Below are 20,993 nucleotides of genomic sequence, written 5' to 3'. Positions count from 1 at the left end.
TAGGCAATTTTGTTCCAGTGCTTAACTATCCTGACAGTTAGGAAGTTTTCCTAATGTCCAGCCTTCCTTGCTGCAATTTAAGCCCATTATTTCTTCTCCTGTCCACACTGGATAAGGAGAACAATTTATCACCCTCCTCCTTATAACAACCTTTTATGTACTTGAAAACTGTTATAATGTCCCCCCCTCAGTCTTCTCTTCTCCAGAATAAACAAATCCATTTTTTTTCAGTCTTCCCTCAGGTGTTATGTTTCATAGACCTTTAATCATTTTTGTTGCTCTTCTCTGGACTTTCTCCAATTTGTCCACATCTTTCCTGAAATGTGGTGCCCAGAGATGGACACAATACTCCAGCTGAGGCCTAATCAGCACGGGGTAGAGCTGAAGAATTACTTCTTGCATCTTGCTTACAGTACTCCTGCTGACAGGGCTGGCTTTATGAAGGGTGGGGCCCGATTTGAATACCCAGCGGCGGTCCGGGGCTTTGGCGGCACTTCGGCGGCGAGGGTCTGCTCCGGGTCTTCGGAGGCACCGAAGGACCCCCTGCTGCCGAAATGTCGCCGAAACCCCCCTGGAGTGGACCCCCAGCCGCCGAAATGCCGCTGCAGCCTCGGACCACTGCTGGGTAAGTTTTAAAAAAAAAAAATTAAAAGGTGCCTAAGGCGCGGGGCCCGATTCCGGGGAATTGGGCGAATTGGCCTGAAGCAGGCCTTGCCTGCTGATACATCCTAGAATGATGTTCATATTTTTTGCAACAGTGTAACACTTTTGACTCATATTTAGCTTGTGATCCACTATGATCCCTAGATCCCTTTCCACAGTACTTCTTTGTAGGCAGTCATTTCCATTTGGTATGTATGCAACTGATTGTGCCTTCCTAAATGGAGTACTTTGCATTTGTCCTTATTGAATTTCATTCCGTTTCCTTCAAAACGTTTCTTCAATTTGTCCAAATCATTTTGAATTTTAATCCTATCCTCCAAAGTACTTGCAACCCCTCCCAGCTTGGTGTTGTCTGCAAACTTTCGAAGTGTCATGGCTTTGCATTCCCAGGGCAAATAACTTGCCGCAATAACAGTTGAGTGAACTCCACGTTTGTGTAGAATGAAGGTAAATTTGATCTCAAACAAGGGGCCTCCCTTGGCCAGTAGAGCTCTCCTGCTTATGGCTTTGCCACTCAGTGATGAGCATCTCTACGTGCAAGCTGTGATCATGGGGTATGCTGATCACACACCTCAGGTCTTCCATGGGTTGTGGATTTAGCTGCCACCATCTTTCAGCACCAAATGTCTGGTGCCTGCAAAGCTGTCCCTCAATGGCAAAATCCCAGCTATGCTCAAGTTTCTTCCCACAGCCAGAAAGCCCCTGTGGGTGGAGCTTATCAGTGGTATTGCTGATGAGGAACTTCCTCTTCTAAAGTTGCTCTGGGCTCTGCAATGTTCACAAACAGACATGCCACAGGAGAGATGCAGGGAGCTGGTATGGGCAGCGGTACAGGACCGTACTCATACACTGAGCCCTTTCTATCTGTAAAGGTCCCCAGTGGTGAGCCCTCTGGGTTGCCCTGCCTGCTAAAGCTGGTGTGATGGACATGTTTGCGAAGCTTAGATGTGAGTTTCCTAGAGGTGGCCAGGGAGCAGCTGGAGAAGTTTACTCAGCAAAGGTAGAATCTCAGGAAAACCGCTGCTCCTGGGGAGGTGTGGACACACAAACTCAGCCTCTGAGACCTGCTGCCTTGGGCAGAGTCTCTGCTGCCTCAGGGCTGGATGGGAGACGATGTCTAGTTATGAGGGATCAGGTCATTCCCTTCCCTGGAAACTTCTCCACTCCAGCCCCCACTCCCCAAATCGACGCTCATGCGGAGACCTTTCTGCTTGAAGACATTCCCTGTCTGTTCTGTGGCTTCTGGCACTTGACACCTAAGTGATGTTATCATGGCTGCCAGCTCTCCTGCCCCTTTGGTTCAGATAGCTGAGTCCGCGCCTGCTAGAGAGCTGTGTATGTTTAGTATATGGAGGAATTCCCCCGGTCCCGCCTGCTGTTGGGTTACTGCACTTTATCTGGATGGCTCCAGGCCAAGTAACTCTGTCTATGCCTGCTCTCAGTGACTTGCGTTTAGGTTTTGGACTAGCTCTGATTGATAGTGAGAGTCTTAGCGCTGGGAGAGGGGAAATAGCGTGTGTGGAGCGACTGACCAGCGGCAGGGTGAGAACCTGAGACAACTAGACCACAAGGTCCTGATCTGCTCCGGCTCATCCCGTATTGGAGGGACTAGAAATGGGAAGGAGAATTGGTCCTGTTGTGAGGCAATCGCTGTAGCGGTTAATGTGCCGTTCACAGCTCTCTCTTCCCTCTGCCCCACTCATCACACCTTTAACTACCTGTTCACCACAGTTCACCCCCAGGAGATGAGTCTTTCTCCGTTTGTGCCCCGACCTCTGGCAGCGCTTTCCTCACACTTGCTGTCTGGTCTCTTAGATTTCCCCAAGGATGATGCCATTCCTCCTTCCCTAAGGGATTCCCAGAGTCAGAGGACACACAGTTTGCTGAGATGGCCAGGGGAAGACATGGAGTTAGATTTTGGGTGGATCTTCCGGTAGAATTAAAGCCCCACATACTGACTGACTGGGTTGGCCAAGGGGGTTGGGGGAGTGTGTAAGTAATCCAGGGGTGAGCAAACTTTTTGGCTGGAGGGCCACATCGGGTTTTATAAATTGTATGGAGGGTCAGTTAGGGGAGGGGTTTGTGGCCCGATCCAACCCCCCCCATTCCCTGACGGCCTCTCTGAGACCCTTGTCCCATCCACACACACCCCGCTCCCTGTCCCCAGAACCCCTGCCCCTGCCGCCCCATCCAACCCCCTCTCCTTCCTGACTGCCCCCCCGGGACCCCTGCCCTCATTCAATCCCATGTTTCGCCTCCAACCACCATCCACACCGCTACCCCTTGACCACCACCCCAAACTCCCCTGCCCTCTATCCACCCCCCGCCCCTTTACCGCACTGCCTGGAGCACTGGTGGCTGGCGGCACTACAGCCACGCTGCCCAGCTGGAGCCGGGCCATGCTGCTGCTGCCCCCGCCGCCACCACCACCACCACCACCACCACCACCACCATGCAGCTCAGAGCACCGGGTTAGGCTGGGTTCTTCAGCTGCACTGCCCCAGGAGCTCACAGCTCGGCCACCCAGAGCATTGCGCTGGTGGCAGAGTGAGCGAGCTGAATCGGGGGGTGGTGGGGTGGACAGCAGCGCAGGGCCTGGGGGTTAGCCTCCTGGGCCAGGAGTTCAGGGGCTGGGTAGGACGGTCCCGTGGGCCGTAGTTTGCCCACCTCTGACATAATCTAATGATTGGTGCTTGGGCCCCTTTGTCTCTAGGCTGTGGCATCTCTTCTAGCTCATCAGGTGTGCAGATAAGATCTGAAAAGGGGGTCAGGGAAAGGGGAGATTAGATGGGGATGTGCCCGACACTTGCAGCTCAGGTTTGGGCCAGTTAATTTCTTACCCCATCTTGTATGGTCACTGCTGGGGGACATCACAGGAGTCGCGTAGCAGAAATGGCAGAGCCGAAAGCACGTGGCATTGACCAGCTGACCTTTGGCCTCTTCTCCAGATGTTCATGAGGGCCCAGTTTGACTACGATCCCAAGATGGACAGCCTGATCCCCTGCAGGGAGGCGGGTCTGAAGTTCAAGACCGGGGACATTATCCAAATCATCAACAAAGATGACAGCAACTGGTGGCAGGGCCGGGTAGAAGGGTCCTCCACAGAGTCAGCAGGGCTGATCCCCTCCCCTGAACTGCAAGAATGGTATGTTCCAGAGCTGCTGGTGAAAGCAGCTGGGGGAAAGGGGCTGGGGGACTCCCAGTTGCAGGCTCTGTGCACAGCTCCAAGTGCTGCATCTCCAGCATGGGAGCTGCCCATGGGCTGGTGACTCAGAATCCCCACCTTGCATCCTTGTGGAATGTGTTTCAGAGATGAGACCTGTGTAGGTGCCGCTCCTTGGAGAAGCTGGGCCCAGCTGCTCAGTGCAGAGAGCTAGGTAGACCATGTCTTTTGGAATGGGCTGTTGGCGCCCTCTGACCTTGACCACAGTGACCCATGTGTCTAGCCTGGTGCTGCCCTGATCACCTTGGTGTGGACACTAGATCTGGCAAGGAGATACTCTCTGACCCCTTTGGCGTGAGCCCTGAGTATCCTTTCCTTACTTTTGTGCATTGAAGAAATGCTGATGCTTCTTGGGGTTGCTGGGTTTGGACCAAAACCTGACCTGATCTGACCCCCCCCCCCGTCACTCATGTGTTTTTTCCTTTTGTAGGCGTGTGGCTAGTACAACCCAGTGCAGTCAGAGCGAAGCCCAGAGCTGCAGCCCCTTCGGGAAAAAGAAGAAGTGCAAAGACAAATACCTGGCCAAGCACAGCTCAAGTAAGCAGCCTCCTTCCTTGTCATGAGTCCCTGTCTGTTGCTGCTCAGGGTCAACCCTGGCAGCTCTGTTGCCGCAATGCACCTTCCCATCGGGCAGCAGGACAGGAGTGCTCGCAGGACTCTGGTGTTTAGACCAAGCATTGACTCTGTGAGGTCGTTTCACCGGTTGGACAGCGTACGCAGGATGCTGCAGCCTGGTGACGGGGTTGGGATCCACATGTCCTCTGCAATAGGCTCCCTGGTCATGTCAAAACTCTTTCCTGTAAAAAGCAACAAAGAGTCCTGTGGCACCTTAAAGACTAACAGATGTATTGGAGCATAAGCACCCACGAGAGCTTATGCTCCAGTATGTCTATTAGTCTTTAAGGTGCCACAGGACTCTGTTGCTTTTTACAGATCCTGACTAACACGGCTACCCCTCTGTCTTTCCTGAGATCTCTTAACTTCCCCTCTGGGAACAGTGCAGTCAGAGCTGCACAGCATGGCCGTGCGCGCTCTGGTAGCTGTCTCCTTATTGGAGGCTACCACACGTACCCCCAGCGCCGCGCCTGGCATTGGCTTTACTGGAAGAGCCCCCTCGGGTACAAATCAGTCAGATGACCCTGAGTCATCTGGTAAATGACACTCTATTATTTTTCCCCTCGGGGATCTCTTTACATTGTCTCCTCCTGTTTGCAAAGCAGCCTGCAAAGCACCCGACCTGCTGGCTTTGTTTACATTGCTGCTGTGGAGTCGCAACAGGCGTGGACTGGGGTGTACGCAGGGAGAAGAGAGGATGTCATCTGAGTTTAAATAAGCGGTGTTCTCAGCCTGACTGGAAGGAAAGAGCTATGCAGGAACAACTCTGCCAGTGGCTGGTGCCAAGGGAAGAGGGGGGTGCTGCCACTAGGCATTCAGCTTTGGAAAAAAGCCATCTGTGGGTTTTTACAGCTGTTCTAGGCCCAAGTGTGTTAGCTGGGGATGGGTGCAGAGTTAAATCCCAGTTCAGGAGGGATGGACAGAGACCTGTAACTAAAGATAATGTGAAGCCTGTTGTCCAGCCCCTCCTGCAGGCTCCCCCACCTGATCTCTGCCTGCTTTGCTCCCTCTCCCCGGGGATTTTGCTCTCCTAGAAGTGCAGCTCTCTGCTCTGCATTAGGAATTATGGGCCTAATTCTCCCCTGCACTGTGTCATCATTTACACTGTGCATAGTGACACCCGAGCATTGCCATGTCACCCTGGTGACACGTTACAGGCTGGAATGCTCAGAAGGGCTCTGCACCCACAGCCAGGGCCAGAGTTTGGCACAATGGGTACATGATGGGTGCTGAGTGCCTTTAAAATCCTGGTCCTTGTTTGGTGCTGAGCTGCCTCGACTGTAGGTGTGGAGACCTTGGAAATCTGGCCCTGAGCTAATTATGGCCCTCGTCATCAGACGCATCACAAACCCTGCACTCAAGTCCTGGCAAGTCAGTGGTTTTCAGTTTACCTCTCCTTAAAACTTTGTAACAGATCAGAAATCTGTTCCTCAATCAGGGAGAATCCTCCCTATTCACCACCTTCATCCAGAAGCCCAGCCAATCCAAGCCAAGCAAACAAACCCTGCTGATTAAGTGATGATCTGCTTGACTAGTGAGGTTTTAATGCACCAGGACCTGAAACTGACCTGTAATAAGCCAGTGCCAACAAATCCCCAGAGAACTGAGTGGTGGGGGGTGGAGAATCATGTGACCAGAGCCTGGGGACATGCGGGCACCTGGTCTGGCCTGCAGACTGGGAGATGGTGACAAACAGGGCGATAAATAAAGATCCCCACAACTCCCTCAGGGGAATAAACTAAGATCCCCATAACTCCTTCAGATAAGAGTTAGTCTTGCAGATTCCAGTTTGGCTCCTCTGGGGTCCAGACTCGTGGGCAGAACTGAACTGGGGAGAGGAGAGGATCAGCTGTTTATTTCACACCTTGTCACAACAGTTTCCCCATATTAATCCCCAAGGTAAGTTACCATTTGCTGATTTCTCTCTGCAGCTGAGTTTCTTAGGGATGCAGTGTGACCTAGGAGGGAGCTTCAGGACCAGAGCTGAGTGCATAATTGATTTTTTTTGGTACATGGGCCAAACTGAAAAAATCGTAAAAAAAAATGGCTCAAAGCAAGCCTGTTTTTTTGTTTTTGTTTTTATTTTATTTTTTTTTGCCAGGAGAAAAAATCATTTTGAGTTTATTGTTTTGGAGTGTTTTTCACTCTCTCTCTCGGGCGCCATTTTTTTTTTTTTAAAATTTTCTTTTAAAAAATTAGCCAAATGTTTAAATGAAATGCCATTTTGGAAGGAAAAGTCAAAGCATTTCATTTTGACTTTAAAAAATCTCCATTTTTTTTCCAGCCCAGACTATTCACTGAATTTGGAAATAGTTTTGTGCCCCCCAAAAGGCAACTCACGTCGCCGCGCTGTGCCTCGGTTTCCCCATATTTTAAAGAGGGCTAATGATCCTGACTTTTGTAAAGTATTTTGAGATCTACTGATGCAAAGTGCAATATGAGAGCTATGTGGTGGTCTTCTATATCAATGCCAATATGTCCCAGCGGCCCTGGGCAGGGATGTGCCCTGATTTTGCATCTGGATTGGTTCTGATGCTCTCTTGGTTCCATTTCCCCTCTCTCCTCCCAGTTTTCGACCAGTTGGATGTGATTTCATATGAGGAGGTGGTGAGGCTGCCAGCCTTCAAGAGGAAGACCCTGGTGCTGATAGGTATGGCCCTGCCCCTTCTGTACACATTGTGCTTTTCTGGCCATTGTTGCTCTCCACCCCGACCCTGACAATGGCCTGGGCAGAACGGAACCTGATAGAGCATTTCCACTGGGGAACCCTGCTGGCTGAGCGTTAGTCAGTTACTCCTTTAACACAGGTTTGATCTCAGGGCAATGGGAGTGTTTTTATTAACTTCAACAGACTTTGGATCAAGCCCTTGATCCTTAAAACAACATCAGCTGGTGGATTTATGACCTAGATCTGGCCTGAATAAAATTCATTCTCCTCGGATTGAGAGTCCTCTGGATTCTAAAGAGATTTGGGTTGGGGTTTGGGGTGCTGCAAGAGTCACCCCAAACTCCCATTCTCCCCGTGTTTTGAGCTGCCCTTGCTGGCTGTGCAGTAAAAGTTACCATCCCCTCATTCAAGAGCTGAACTGGCATCCTCAGGCACAGCTGCGCTGCCCAGCTCGGGCATCTAGATACTGGCACTGTTAGCAGTACCCGAGTCATGGTGCGAATTGTGCTGCAGAGGGCACCTGGAGGAAGAGCAGCCAGCCCTGGGTGGGAGGGAGTGGGTTTTTTTTTTTTTTTTAAAGAATGATAAAGCTGCCTCTTGTTTAAACCTCAGGGTGGGAATCAGTCCATGTCCCGAGCCTTGCATAGCACAGATCCCTTGGTATGAGATTCAGGGCATGTCTACATGGGGACACTCAGGAAAGTTATTCTAAATTAGCTTTTAAAGTGGGTTAGTTAAATCACATTAAACCCCTGTGTGGACACTCTCATTCAGAATTAAAGTGGCCTTAATTTGATTTATCTTAATTCACTTTAAACAAAATCTAATTAAGACTGCTCTAATTCTGAATGAAAGTCCATATGGGAATTTGATGTGGTTGAATTAGTTCATTTTAAATTCATTCCTTTTGGTAATTTGGATTAACGTTGCTGAGTGCCACTGTGTAGACACTAAGGTCAAGATCCTGAAAGGTATTTTGGTGCCTAACTCCTATTGATTTCACTGGGCGTTAGGCACCTAGGAGGATCCAGACGTAACTCGGCAGTGCCGAGGCTGTGCCTGGCCCAGTCCATGGAGAAGTAGTGGGCTGGCTCTGGGACTGGAAGTGTGTTGCCCTGCATTATGGCTGTATTGAAAAGCATGGGGTCTCCCATTTTGCAGCGTCTGGTCCATTCCAAAGGGGGGAAGAGGCTCAGCTATCTGGCCTGGGCAGTCATTATCCCATTCCTTCTGGGAGACCCAACAGGGATGGAATTTCCATGGCTAGCTCATCCTGCTCCATCCCTACCTGCTTTCTCTGCCAGAGGCCCTTCCTATGAATAGGGGTTCTTCTCTTGCTCCTGCAATCTCCCTCTCCCCTTCTCCAGCACAGGAAAAGCCTCTCTCGGGGGGCACTGATCTCCCATCCCTCTTTCATCCTCCTGCACAGGTGCAAGCGGGGTAGGTCGTAGCCACATTAAGAATGCCCTGCTCAGCAAGAACCCAGAGAAGTTTGGGTATCCGGCTCCATGTAAGTAGTCACCCACAGTGGGGTCAGGCTCTACAGCCAGAACTAGCCATTTTAAAGCCCTCAGAAGGCGAGTTTCCCAGTGCTCACTCCTAGCCTTGCCTGCAGACTGCATAGAGCTGAGGGGTTTTACGTGCAGAAAAGCTGTTTCAGGGAATGTTCAGAGATTGCTCCAACTCCCTCTGAACCCTGCACACTTTGAGCTCATGGTCACTGAGCACCGGGCTTTAGTGGGCGAGGGATACCAAAAATAGCCCTGTTTAAAAAAGAAAGATAGGGAAGCTCTAAGGCATTCCTAAACCAGATTTTCGGTACCGTCCGTGGTGCATGCAGAACCCCTGTGGGGGTGAAGTGGCAGGGAGAGGTGATTGATGCTCCTTTGGAGTGACTCACGAGAGTAACGGGACCACTCTAAATGCCATCAGAGAATGTTTCAGCCCCATGTGTTCATAGATACAGGAGTGCACAACCTCATTGCAATCAGCCTTGAAATCAGACCTGAGCTCCTGCCACTGTATGTCTCAAGTGACCCACTGTGTTGAGCGAATTTGGTCTGGTCTGGTTTGCTAGTGTTGATAAAGTGGCTCTGGAGGTTGCCTGCAGTCATATTTAGGGAAGGTGTTGTAGTCCCACAGAGTGTGTGCTGCGTAAATGGGGCCTGCCTTGACCAAGGCTGCAGCGTCTCCAGCACTCTTGTACTTTCCAGCAAGGTGGCAGCTTGTCTGTCCCAGAGGCATCTTTCCTTTGCCATAGGGGAAGGCGATTGGGCTGATTACCCTGTGGTCCTGCCATAACTCCTGAGCTGTGCCGGTGCTGAAAACATGGCAAGGCCAGCTGGAGAAGAGCACATTCAGCCAGGCCCATGCTGGGAATGGCCTGGTGTGCACGCAAAGGCTGGCGGAGGTTGCTTTCGTTGGGTTATCTTGGCTGTTCGGAGCCTCCTGCCATCAGCGGAGCAATAGAACAAGAGGTGTCAGGAGCCTGGCCTCAGAGCTGGTAGGTCAGTGTTTTCCCTTGGCTTTAAAGGACACCATCAACATGACCCCTAGTCAGGTACAAAGCAGGCCTCCTAGGTCTTGCTGGGCCTGATTTTTGTTACCAGTAGAACTTTAACTGTCTGAAGAGTTACAGTCCAGTCCAGGCTCTAACATGAGTCCTTGTTCCCAAGTGATGCTGCTTACAGTGACTTTGGCTGGCCAATGAATAACACCAGCTTTGCCCTACTGATTGCTAGGGGCAGGGCTGGGGGGCCCTTGACATAGGCCATGAGGCAGAAGTGCTCCAGATCACCTCACCTGAGCAACTTTCAAAGCACTACAGGCAGCAAATCCATGCTCTGCCCAATCAGCAAAGGGTTAAAGCTGGTGCAGGCCCTGCCTCTCTTCACCAATTGCTCACTTCCTCTGGCTCTGGCTCCCCTCTCCTGGGCTCCCTAGGGCCCAGATGAGCCCCACTTCTTGGGAACACATTAGGCTTCCCATGGTGCAGAATGGCAGAGCAGCCACCCTCTCTATAGCCTTCCTGCTCAGTAGTCACCTTGGCCCAAGCTGGCTGGCCCCTTTGGTTCCCTTGTGGGGTGGCAGCACAGGTCAGTCACCCAGCTCTCCCGCCCATCCAGACACCACACGCCCCCAGAAGAAGAACGAGGCGGATGGGAAGGACTATCACTTCATCTCCACTGAGGAAATGACCAGGGGCATCTCCGCCAATGAGTTCCTGGAATTCGGGAGCTACCAGGGAAACATATTTGGCACCAAGTTTGAAACAGTGCATCAGATCCACCAGCAGGATAAAGTCGCCATCCTGGACATTGAGCCCCAGGTGAGGAGGGGACGGGGGCAGCATGTTAGGGGTCAGAGTTGGAAAAAGCACCTCTAAAATTTGCAGGGGCAGCTTTGCACCCACATTTAACTGCACTTGCAATTGGGGGTGCAAACGAGGATTTAGCCCTGTCTTCCAAACTGTGCACACCAGTTGGGCAGGCAGAATGCTGGGGCCCATTACTCGCGGGCATGATGTTAGTGGCTGGGTGAAAAATGTATCCCTTAAAGCATAGCCCAAGGAGGGGCTGGGTGAAAAGGCAAGGCAGTGAAAGAGCAGGCCATTGCCCTCTACAGCGTCCCACTCTCCTAGCCAATGAGCTGGACTGAGATATGCACCTGCCAGTAGCCAGGGGGGAAGGGCATCGAGAGAGGAAAATAACCACAGAGATAAAACTAACGGATGGACTCCACCTAGTGCCCCTATACTGGGCAGATACCTTGGGCGAGACCGCTGCTGATGGCCCCACACCTTCCTGCTGCACAGATATGCCAGGGAGCACCTGCCTCCTAGAAGCGGAACATAAAGGCAGATGGCGAAGCTGCCACAAGATTGGCATATCCATCCCCAGGGCACAGTGGAAAAGACAGGGGTCTGTGCCCCAACTCAGTGACTTACTGCCTTCAGCTAATGACGAGGGCATGGAGGCAAACCTCTCCCCTCAGTCAGAGCTGACTGTTCCAGCCCTTAATGATGATTGCTGTTCTGTGGGTCCCTGAGAACTTTCTAATGGGATGAGAGAGGATAATTACAGCTGTGGAGGTCACCAGCTGCTGACCTGCAGAGGTCGATCGCACTAGCTCTGCTCTGCCCTCAGGTGTCGCTATTTCAGGTCTGCACTGTCTAGCTAGGGCCAGCATCCGCATGGGAGCTCCTGGAAGGGTGCAGTCAGAATCCTTGGCTGCATCCCGAGCTAAGGAGTTTTAAAGTGAATTTATACTTAGCTGATGTGACAGGCCTGGAGCCCACAAAGGCCTCTAGCAGCAGCAGTGCAAGCTGTCTCCAGCCCCACAGAGCCAGCGGTTGACCCACCTCTCTGTGGCCAGCTGTCTGCCTCCCTCTGAGGCCAGCAGATGCCCTGAGTGTGATGTTTGTGGATCCTGGCCTCCAGCAGGGATCCAGCAGAGCTGGCAGTGCTCTGCAAGGCAGGAAGGGCTGTGCGCTCTGCTCCTGGCAGAGCTGCCCTGCCCTGAAGAGCAGCTGTGATCCGTTTGCTCTTCATCCCTCTCTCTCCTCGCCCCCCATCTGCAGACTCTGAAGATTGTTCGCACTGCTGAGCTGTCCCCATTCATTGTTTTCATCGCACCAACAGACCAGGCCAATCAGGTGGGTGCCGTGGTGTGGCGGGAGGTGGAGCGATTACGCAGGCATGACGCTGGCCAGTGCATCTGGCCCGATGTCCTCCCATACTCACTCCCCCGTGCACATTTGTCTCTTTGCACCCCTCCGTGGCCACTGTGGCTTGTGGCCGGGGGGATGAAGAGACCTTTCCTCACAGTGGTGGGACCCCAAAGGTACAGTTCACCCCAAGCAATTGTTTCTGTTCCCTTTCCTCCCTGGGGACTTGTTTTGTCCCCTGTTCAGAAACCAGCTTGCATGTTCCCTGTTGGGTGTCTGGGTTTTCCAGCTGGAGGAGTGGAGTTCACCTGAAGTACCCTAAACTTAAACCTCCCTGAGATAAAGTGCTGAGCACCAGGTAACTCCAAAGCTGTGAGCATGGGTGTGCTTTCCCCCCTCACCCCCCAGCTGGGGGCACAGCAGCTGTTTGTAGGGGGCTGGGAGCTGACTCCCCATTCAGGCTGGTGGCTACCTGGACTTGAACAGGAGACTTGGGCACAGCTTCTTCCCCCTCAGCCAGTTGCCAGCACCATTCCCCAGGGCCCAGTGGGCCCCAGTCTCCCCACTTTGCAAAAGGAATCCCTTAGGAGGTGAGATGAGGCAAACCTGCCCCTCCCCCAGGGCTGCTTCCCCTGCCCTCAGAGGGATTGTGGCTGCTGGAGTCGAGGGAGTGAGACTGTCCAGCATGTGTGCTCTTCCATAGCTCTGCACTAGTGCCTGGCTGCCTCCAAGCCTATAGGAATAGCGAAGGCAGCAAGACCTTCACTCCAGACAGCAGCATAGCTGGGGAAGGTGCCCCTGCTGCTGCATTCTCCCCCACCAGAACTGGGGAGGGGAGGGCTGTCTCAGGACTGGAATTACAGGGGATGGGGCAGTGTGGGCGGAGGATTTGTCAGCAGCTCCTCCCCAGAAACCCCTCCTTCCCGGATGAATCCCAGCTAAGGTGCTGAGTTTCCAATTGGCAAGGACACCAACCACCCCACAGATGGCTCCCTAAGGGGCTCTGGCATGGCATTCACGGATTCTGACTTTGCCCTGCCCAGGCTTTCCTTCCCTGTGCACGTCACTGCACTTCCTAGAGCCAAAGCGCTGTCAACTCGCAGTAGTTTCTAGCTGCAGAGACCTTCCTGCTGTCAGTGGGGCTCACACTGATTAGACTGCAGCTAGCCCAAAACAGTAACACCCAGATCAGCTGCCCCTCTCCAGCCTCATGGGTATTTAATGGTGCAGTCTCCGGTGCTGTGCAGCAGCCAGGTGATGGGCATTGTACAAGAGACTGGCTTAGGTTTGCTGCTGGATGGGTGCCTTTGTCCTGCCCTTGAATAGTCTTGCCTATGCAAATGGAACAGTGTATGTTCTCTTGATTATTTAGCTAGCCTAGCTGCTGCCCCTTATGACTGAAGACGAAAGTGTGGAGGGAGGGTGGTATGCAGCGATTTGTTCAGAAAGCACTGGGCTCCCAGGCTGCAGCTTACAGCAGGCGTGTGTCTTTCTAACCCTCTTGGTTTCTTAGTGGTCCAGCTAAGCTAACCCATTGCTAAGCAGGGTGCTTGCGTGGCAATGGCAGGGTAGAGCTGAGCACAGCTGGACATTGAAACCAGGGGGTGAAAGGAGCAGGATGGCTACACATCCCGTTTTGGCCGGGACAGGCCATTTTTTAAGCCCTATCTCAGCCGTCCCGACTTTTTTGGCAAAACTGGGCATTTGTCCTGTTTGCTCTTGCCACTGGATCAAACTGGACAAATGCAGTTTTGCCAAAAAAGTGGGGAACGGAGGAATGTGCAGGGGGACGAGTGACAATGCCAGCCCTGCATGGGGGATGGGAAGTGGAGGGGGGCCTTGGGTCAGCCCTGTGGGATGTTGCATTTTCCCTTGTTTACTCCCTAGAGGAGTAAAGAAGCTGTGGCCAGGACCCCTGCTCCATGCTCTTGGCCAGGGCTGGCTGTCAGTCAGCCGGTAGCTGGGGATTAGGCTGCAGCCAGTTTGATCAGGAGGATGTAACAGCCGGAGGCAGTGGTGAGCTGGAGCCTGTTCACACGAACCGGTGGTTAAATTTTTAAGCGGTTTTAGAACCGCTTGTTAACTGGCTTCCCTGCAAGGGAAGCTTTGATGGGCTCCGGCCTGGTAACATGTAATTCCTCCTCCCGGCCGCCGGAGGGCGCGGCGCTGCTCTGAGGGAGCCATGTAGGCTGCCTCCTGGCCCTTGTTGCTGCTGCTGCTCCTGGGACCTCTGGTCCTGGGGCTCCCCAGCTGCTCTGCTGGTGTGAGTAGCCACCCCCTGCCCGCAGCCACCTCTGCCTGCAGCCAGCCCCTGCCGCATCCCCCCTGCCTGCAGCCAGCCCCTGCCGCATCCTCCCTGCCTGCAGCCAGCTCCTGCCCGCAGCCAGCCCCTGCTGCATCCCCCCTGCCCGCAGCCAGCCCCTGCCGCATCCTCCCTGCCTGCAGCCAGCTCCTGCCCGCAGCCAGCCCCTGCTGCATCCCCCCTGCCCGCAGCCAGCCCCTGCCGCATCCTCCCTGCCTGCAGCCAGCCCCTGCCACATCCCTCCAGCCCCTGCCCGCAGCCAGCCCCTGCCGCATCCTCCCTGCCCGCAGCCAGCCCCTGCCGCATCCCCCCAGCCCCTGCCGCATCCCCCCTGCCCCAGCCCCTGCCCGCAGCCAGCCCCTGCCGCATCTTCCCTGCCCGCAACCAGCCCCTGCCCCACCTCCCTGCCCCAGCTAGTCCCTGTTGCACCCCCCTGCCCACAGCCACCGCCCGCAGCCAGCCCCTGCCTCCAGCTAGCCCTGCCCCACACCCCTGTTTGCAGCCAGCCCCATGTCCACTGGTGCCCTATGGTTCCCAGGGCAGTAACCTTGCACAACTGCTTCAATGAGGGGGGCAGGCAGCAGCTGGGACCCACACATGTGCACGCCCTAGGGTGACCAGACAGCAAGTGTGAAAAATCGAGAAGGTGGGGAGGGGATAATAGGAGCCTATATAAGAAAAAGACCCCAAAATCGAGACTGTCCCTATAAAATCGGGACATCTGGTCACCCTAGCACACCCCCAGGGAGTGGTGGGGACCCCCACATGTGAAACAGAGCTCCTTTCTAGTTCAGGCCCATCTTTTTAAAAAAGATCTTTAGGTAGGGTTAACATACATCTGTATTTTCCTGGAGATATCAGGCTTTTTGGTTCTTAAATCACTGTCCAGGTGGAATTTTTAAATTTTAAAAATTCCTCCTGGGAAAATACAGACATATATTAACCCTATTGGTACAAAAAATACATACTGTGGCACATCCCTTAAATCAGAACTTTATAGGGAACCGGTTGTTAAGATTTTAGCAGCTCATCACTGGCCGGAGGGTTTATGTAGCCTTTGAATGAAGTGCCACCTGCAAGGTGATTAGTATGTGTTTGTGAAGTGCTGTCCAATGGAAGGTGTTACGTAAGGGCTAACTCTTGTGCTACCTGAAAAAGTTGTGGGCCAGCTGGCCCCAGGGGCCTGCTACCCCATGCATCGACTGCAGTTGCTGAAGGTGCCAGTATGAAACAAGGCTGAGCAACTATTGCTAAGAACTGTCACCTGACACAGGGGACAGGCCCTCGGTGGTGAAGCAAGTGCTATATTTAGCCTGCTTTCACAGTTAGGTGACTGCTTAGTAAGTTAAGGGGAGAGTTTAAAGCCAAAACATGACCTCTGGCAGCTCAGAGGGCAGAGAGCTGGGGTATTTTTCCCTTCTAAATATGATCTGGCTGCTGAGCGCCACACAGAGAGGGGCACAGGCTGCAGCAATTCACTGTTGCCCAGAGTTGAGCTCATGATGCTGGTAAACAGAAGAGCCATGTTAATTTCAAGTGCTACTAGGGACAGAGACAAAAAAAGTTAGAAGAATCAGAAAAATAACAAGGAGTCCGGTGGCACCTTAAAGACTAACAGATTTATTTGGGCATACGCTTTCGTGGGTGCAGCTGAAGAAGTGGTTGTTTTTTTTTAACCCACGAAAGCTAATGCCCAAATAAAGCTGTTTGTCTCTAAGGTGCCACCAGACTCCTCATTTTTGTGGATACAGACTAACACGACTGCCCTTCTGAAAGAGAGAATCAGGAAGGAAGTTGTACTGGAGTTCCCATTTACAGTATTAATTGGATGCTGGAGTAGGCTCCTGCGGGCCTGTAGTACTGGCAGTAGCTTGGTGTGCTGCAGAGTGCCATGCAGCCATCTCTGACGACTGCTATTACCAAAGGTAGCCCTCAACAGTAGAAGTACTAGGAAAGTGGGGCAGAGAGGCCTGGCTGGGCTGTGAACAGAGACTGAGGGTAGGTCTACACTACGGGATTATTCCGATTTTACATAAACCGGTTTTGTAAAACAGATTGTATAAAGTCGAGTGCACGCAGCCACACTAAGCACATTAATTTGGCGGTGTGCGTTCATGGTCCAAGGCTAACGTCGATTTTCGGAGGGTTGCACTGTGGGTAGCTATTCCGTAGCTATCCCATAGTTCCTGCAGTCTCCCCCGCCCCTTAGAATTCTGGTTTGAGAGCCCAGTGGCTGATGCGGCAAAAATCATTGTCACGGGTGGTTCTGGGTAAATGTCATCAGTCATTCCTTCCTCCGGGAAAGCAACGGCAGACAATCATTTCATTCCCTTTTTCCCTGGATTGCCCTGGCAGACGCCATAGCACGACAACCATGGAGCCCATTCAGCTTTTTTTTTTTTTTTTACAGTCACCGTATGTGTACTGGATGCCGCGGACAGAGGCGATACTCCAGCGCTACACAGCAGAATTCATTTGCTTTTGCATGATAGAGACGGTTATCTGTCATTCTGTACCATCTGCTGCTGTCATGGGTGCCCCTGGCTGAGGGCGGCCAGGAGCGCAAAGGCAAAAATGGGAATGACTCCCTGAGTCAATCCCTCCTTTATGGGTTCTAAAAATAGTCAGTCCTGCCTAGAATATGGGGCAAGTGTACTAGAGAACCAGTGTATCAGAGAGCACAGCCGCTCTGTGTCAGATCCCGCAGAAATGATGAGCTGCGTGCCATTCAGGGGAGGTTCCCCTGCAACAACCGCACCTGTTGCTTCCCTCCTCCCCCAACCTTCCTGGGCTACTGTGGCAGTGTCCCTCCCATTTGTGTCATGAAGTTATAAAGAATGCAGGAATAAGAAACAGTGACTTGTTAGTGAGATAAAATGGGGGGGAGGCAGCCTCTCAGTGCTATAACAGTCCAGGCAGGACATTAAGCAGTGTGGGGGAGAGGAGCCCAGCATCCCACTGCTATGATAGTCCAGGCAGGACAGAATCTATTCTTTACACAGGAAAAGGAGGAGGCTGATGGAGCTTAGCCCCCAGTTGCTATGATGAGGACCGTTACCAGCTGTTCTGTACCATATACTGGGAATGACCGAGAATCATTCCTATTTTCACCCAGGCGCCCCCGGGTAGCCTCACCTGAAGCCAACCAGGAGCACTCATGGGTTGATAACAAGGACGGCTACCAGTCCTACTGCACCGTCTGCCACCGGGCAGGGGAGAGGAGTGGATACTGCTCTTCACTGCTGCAGCATCGCATCTACCAGCAGCATTCAGTAGACATAGGGTGACATTGAAAGAAGTCAAGAAATGATTTTTCTTTCACGGGGGGGGGGAGTAAATTGACGAGCTATTCCCTGAATCATGCCGGACAATGTGTTTGACCCTACAGGCATGGGGAGCTCAGCCAAGAATGCTTTTCGGAGACTGCTGTGGACTGTGGGATACTGGAGTCCTCAGTACTCCCTCCCTCCCTCCCTCCCTGAGAGTCCATTTGAGTCTCTGGCTTCCCGTTACGCTTGTCATGCAGCACTGTGTAGCCTGGAGATTTTTTTTTCCAAACGCTTTGGCATTTCATCTTCTGTAATGGAGCTCTGATAGAACAGATTTGTTTCCCCATACAGTGATCAGATTCAGTATCTCCCGTACGGTCCATGCTGGAGCTCTTTTTGGATTTGGGACTGCATTGCCACCTGTGCTGATCAGAGCTCCACGCTGGGCAAACAGGAAATGAAATTCAAAAGTTCGCGGAGCTTTTCGTGTCTACCTGGCCACTGCATCCGAGTTCAGATTGCTGTCCAGAGCGGTCACAGTGGTGCACTGTAGGATACCGCCTGGAGGCCAATACTTTCTATTTGCAGCCACACTAACCCTAATCCGATATGGTAATACCGATTTTAGTGCTGCTCCTCTTGTCAGGGAGCAGTACAGAAACCGCTTTAAAGAGCCCTTTATAGCGATATAAAGGGCCTTGTAGTGTAGACGGGTATAGCATTAAATCGGTTTAATGCTGCTAAAATCAGTTTAAATGTGTAGTGTAGACCAAGCCTGATAGTCCAACTTGCAAAGCGCCTGCTGTCTGAATAAACTGAGGGAGGGAGGGGAAATAACTTTCCTGAGCGCATGCTGCTGGCTGGCAGCTGGATTGGGAACAGACCTCTTGTCCAGAGTCCCAGGCCTGCACCCTCATCCCTCAACCACCTCTCAGCCTTTGGGGCTCTGCTCCAGAGGCAGGTTGAGGAACTTTGTCTCCCCTGGGAAATTTACCAGCAGAACTGTATGGGTCTAATCTCCCTGCTGAGGGACACCTACAATCAGGGAGGGATGCTGCCTTCTGCTGTAGCTGATAGCACATTCAAAGTGCCATAGCGAGGAGGTGCTGTTATTCCTATGTGCCCATCTGGGAAGTTAGACCAGTATAACACTGCTTGGAAAGTGTTGTGGTAGCCCAGCTTGAAGGGATTTCTTTTCACATGGGAATTGCCACCTGCACTGCAGTGTATATGTTCTCTGCAGGCCAGCCCAGGGAGCTGGCTCCTATGCACTGTGCTAGGACTGCCATGAGCCTGTAGCATGAGGAAAACCCAAAACAGAGCTAGCTTTCTCAAGTAGGGAGTGGTGCATGCAGCACCCAGAGCTTTAGGAAGCACCTGCAAGTCTCTAAATAAGCTATCATTGCAGTGCACACAGCAGTAAGGGCATAATGCTGTATCCCTGCAAGGGCAACTTGCTGTAAGAGTAAGGGGACATTGCCTATTGAGACCAGTACTCAGTACAAGCCACTGCACTAAGACATGGGTGCAATGTCCCATCTGGGCCAGAGGCCTTCCCCCAGTGCATCATGTACCTCCCAGACCAATAGGGGCAACCCACCTGCCTCAAACTCCTCGACCTGGGGGTTCTGCACAGACACACTACCCCTCCCACAAGTCTCAGCTCACTGGCTCTCTTCTGTTGCAGTCAGAGGCCTTGCAGCAACTACGGAAGGATTCGGAGAGCATTTGCAACTGCTACGCACACTACTTTGACCTGTCAATAGTCAACAACGGTGTGGATGAGAGCCTCAAGGTGCTACAAGAAGCTTTTGAGCAGGCCTGCAACTCACCCCAGTGGGTGCCTGTCTCCTGGGTCTACTGAGCAGCTGTCCAACCCTGGCAGCTTCCTGCTACTCCCATCCTGCAGAATGAGATGGTGGGAAACCTCTGATCTACATAGCTCAACACCCAGCCCCGCTTCTCTTAACATTCTATGGCCACAGTCTCACTTGGTCTATTATGCCCAGGGTAAGAGTACAGGGATCTCCAAGCTCAGGCCACAAGCTACCAGTCCTTGTGCATCAGCATTACTGTAGGGTGGAGCCTCCAGCCTGGGGTGTTGTTTAGGGGAGAAATTCTATTTTATCTTAGGGTCTGGTACCTTAGTGCTACACAGCTGAGGCCATATAGTACCCCTCCACTCAGCAACACTCCTACTGATCATTCAGGGAAGCTTTCCTAGTGGACTGAGGGGGAAAAGAGGGGCCTGCTCTAGTAACTAACCATGAGTAGTAGCTACTTTATACTGTGCTTCACTCTTGAGGAAGAGGGGATGGATGCACTTCTAACACCAGCTCTGAATCTTTTTTGGCCATTTGCACAGTTACCTGATGCAGCTGGGCAGAATGCACCCGTTAAAAATCCTGGCCCTACCAGCACTAGTCTTCAGAGTCAGCATACACAGGAGATGAAGGCAGCAAAGAATCCTGTGGCATCTTTGCTGCTTTTAAAGATCCAGACTAACACCACTACCCCTCTGATACATGAGAGGAAGGGACAGTTCAAATCCCACAGAGCTATTTTTTCAGGCTAAGCTAGTGCTACCACAGCTTGTAGTCCAAGGGTTTTCTTCACAATCAGAAGGGCTAGTTCTTTTTAACTGTGAGCTTGAGTTAGTCACCCCAGGGGCTGGTCTTCCATGCTGGATGTGTGGAGTTCTTGACTCAGCCTGTGCAGTTGTGACTTACCACCTCTGACCCTAGTCAGACACCAATAATTAAAATAACACCCTGGAATCAGTAAATTGGATTGGCTGGACCCAGTTATCTACCCATTGCATTACGTAGCAACAACATGGCCCACTTGGAGCAGCAGTTCTTCAAACTATAATCAATGTCAGGCTCAAAAGACCGGTTTGTGCGCTTTACTGTCAGGGAGGGTAGCAGGAAAGGGGATTAACATGTCTGGAATCTGCAATTTAAGGATGCCAAAAAAAACCTGATTATGTGCAATAGGGACCTTTATTCTAGTCCACAGCAGGGCAATACCCTGTAGCAATAAAAGTATGTTGAAGCATTTGCTTGGTTTTATGGTTTGTGCTGAGCTCAATAGGTCACTGCAGCATCCATCCAAAAAACTGCTCCTCTGAAACCAGCTGAACTGCAGTGAGGTCTTCCCTACCCCTGGAAGCCTCCCAAAGCCTCTGCCCTCTCTGCCCTTGAAGGGCAGAAAAATCTACAGGACTGCTCCATACAGACCCTGAAAGGGGGAGGAAAATCACTGCCCTGGTTATTGTCTGCCACAGGACCAGCACAAGCTGGAACTACTCCCCGCACTCAATTGGGAGGAGGTGTCTTCACCCATATGAGAGCAGTCACCCCCCTTCCCCTCCCACCCAACAGCAAGTCAGCCTTATTGTGAAGGAAGGTAGGGCAAGGCCAGAAGTAGGAGCCAGGCAGCTGCATGTGGGTTGGTTCATAAACAGCCTCAGGGCAGTTTTAAGGGAACAGGGCCTTCCACTGGAAAAATCTCATGTTCTAAGATGGCCAAGGTAGGTGCTGACCAAAACCAATCAGGAATTTAGTCAGTTCCTATTAGGAGATTCC

General features: G+C 52.2%; 1 protein-coding gene across 5 annotated transcripts in view; it reads left to right on the top strand.

Annotated features, from left to right (window-relative positions):
• MPP1 (membrane palmitoylated protein 1) overlaps positions 1-20,463 on the top strand; it is a 44,536-nt gene extending 24,073 nt beyond the window's left edge. For 3 of the 5 annotated variants that reach the window (XM_030575068.1, XM_030575071.1, XM_030575072.1), the window contains exons 6-12: positions 3,612-3,808; positions 4,317-4,423; positions 7,071-7,151; positions 8,599-8,679; positions 10,295-10,497; positions 11,749-11,823; positions 19,094-20,463. In XM_030575068.1, the coding sequence (XP_030430928.1) occupies positions 3,612-3,808; positions 4,317-4,423; positions 7,071-7,151; positions 8,599-8,679; positions 10,295-10,497; positions 11,749-11,823; positions 19,094-19,270 (921 nt within the window). In that variant the 3' untranslated portion in view covers positions 19,271-20,463. Of the gene's footprint in view, positions 1-3,611; positions 3,809-4,316; positions 4,424-7,070; positions 7,152-8,598; positions 8,680-10,294; positions 10,498-11,748; positions 11,824-12,081; positions 12,194-19,093 lie in introns of all 5 variants that reach the window. The other 2 variants (XM_030575070.1, XM_030575069.1) reach the window with 2 other exon arrangements.
• The last annotated feature ends 530 nt before the right edge of the window (positions 20,464-20,993 follow it).

Source organism: Gopherus evgoodei, chromosome 9, assembly GCF_007399415.2.
Source record: "Gopherus evgoodei ecotype Sinaloan lineage chromosome 9, rGopEvg1_v1.p, whole genome shotgun sequence".
In the NCBI taxonomy this organism is placed as follows: domain Eukaryota; kingdom Metazoa; phylum Chordata; order Testudines; family Testudinidae; genus Gopherus; species Gopherus evgoodei.
This window is presented reverse-complemented; position numbering and strand designations above follow the sequence as displayed.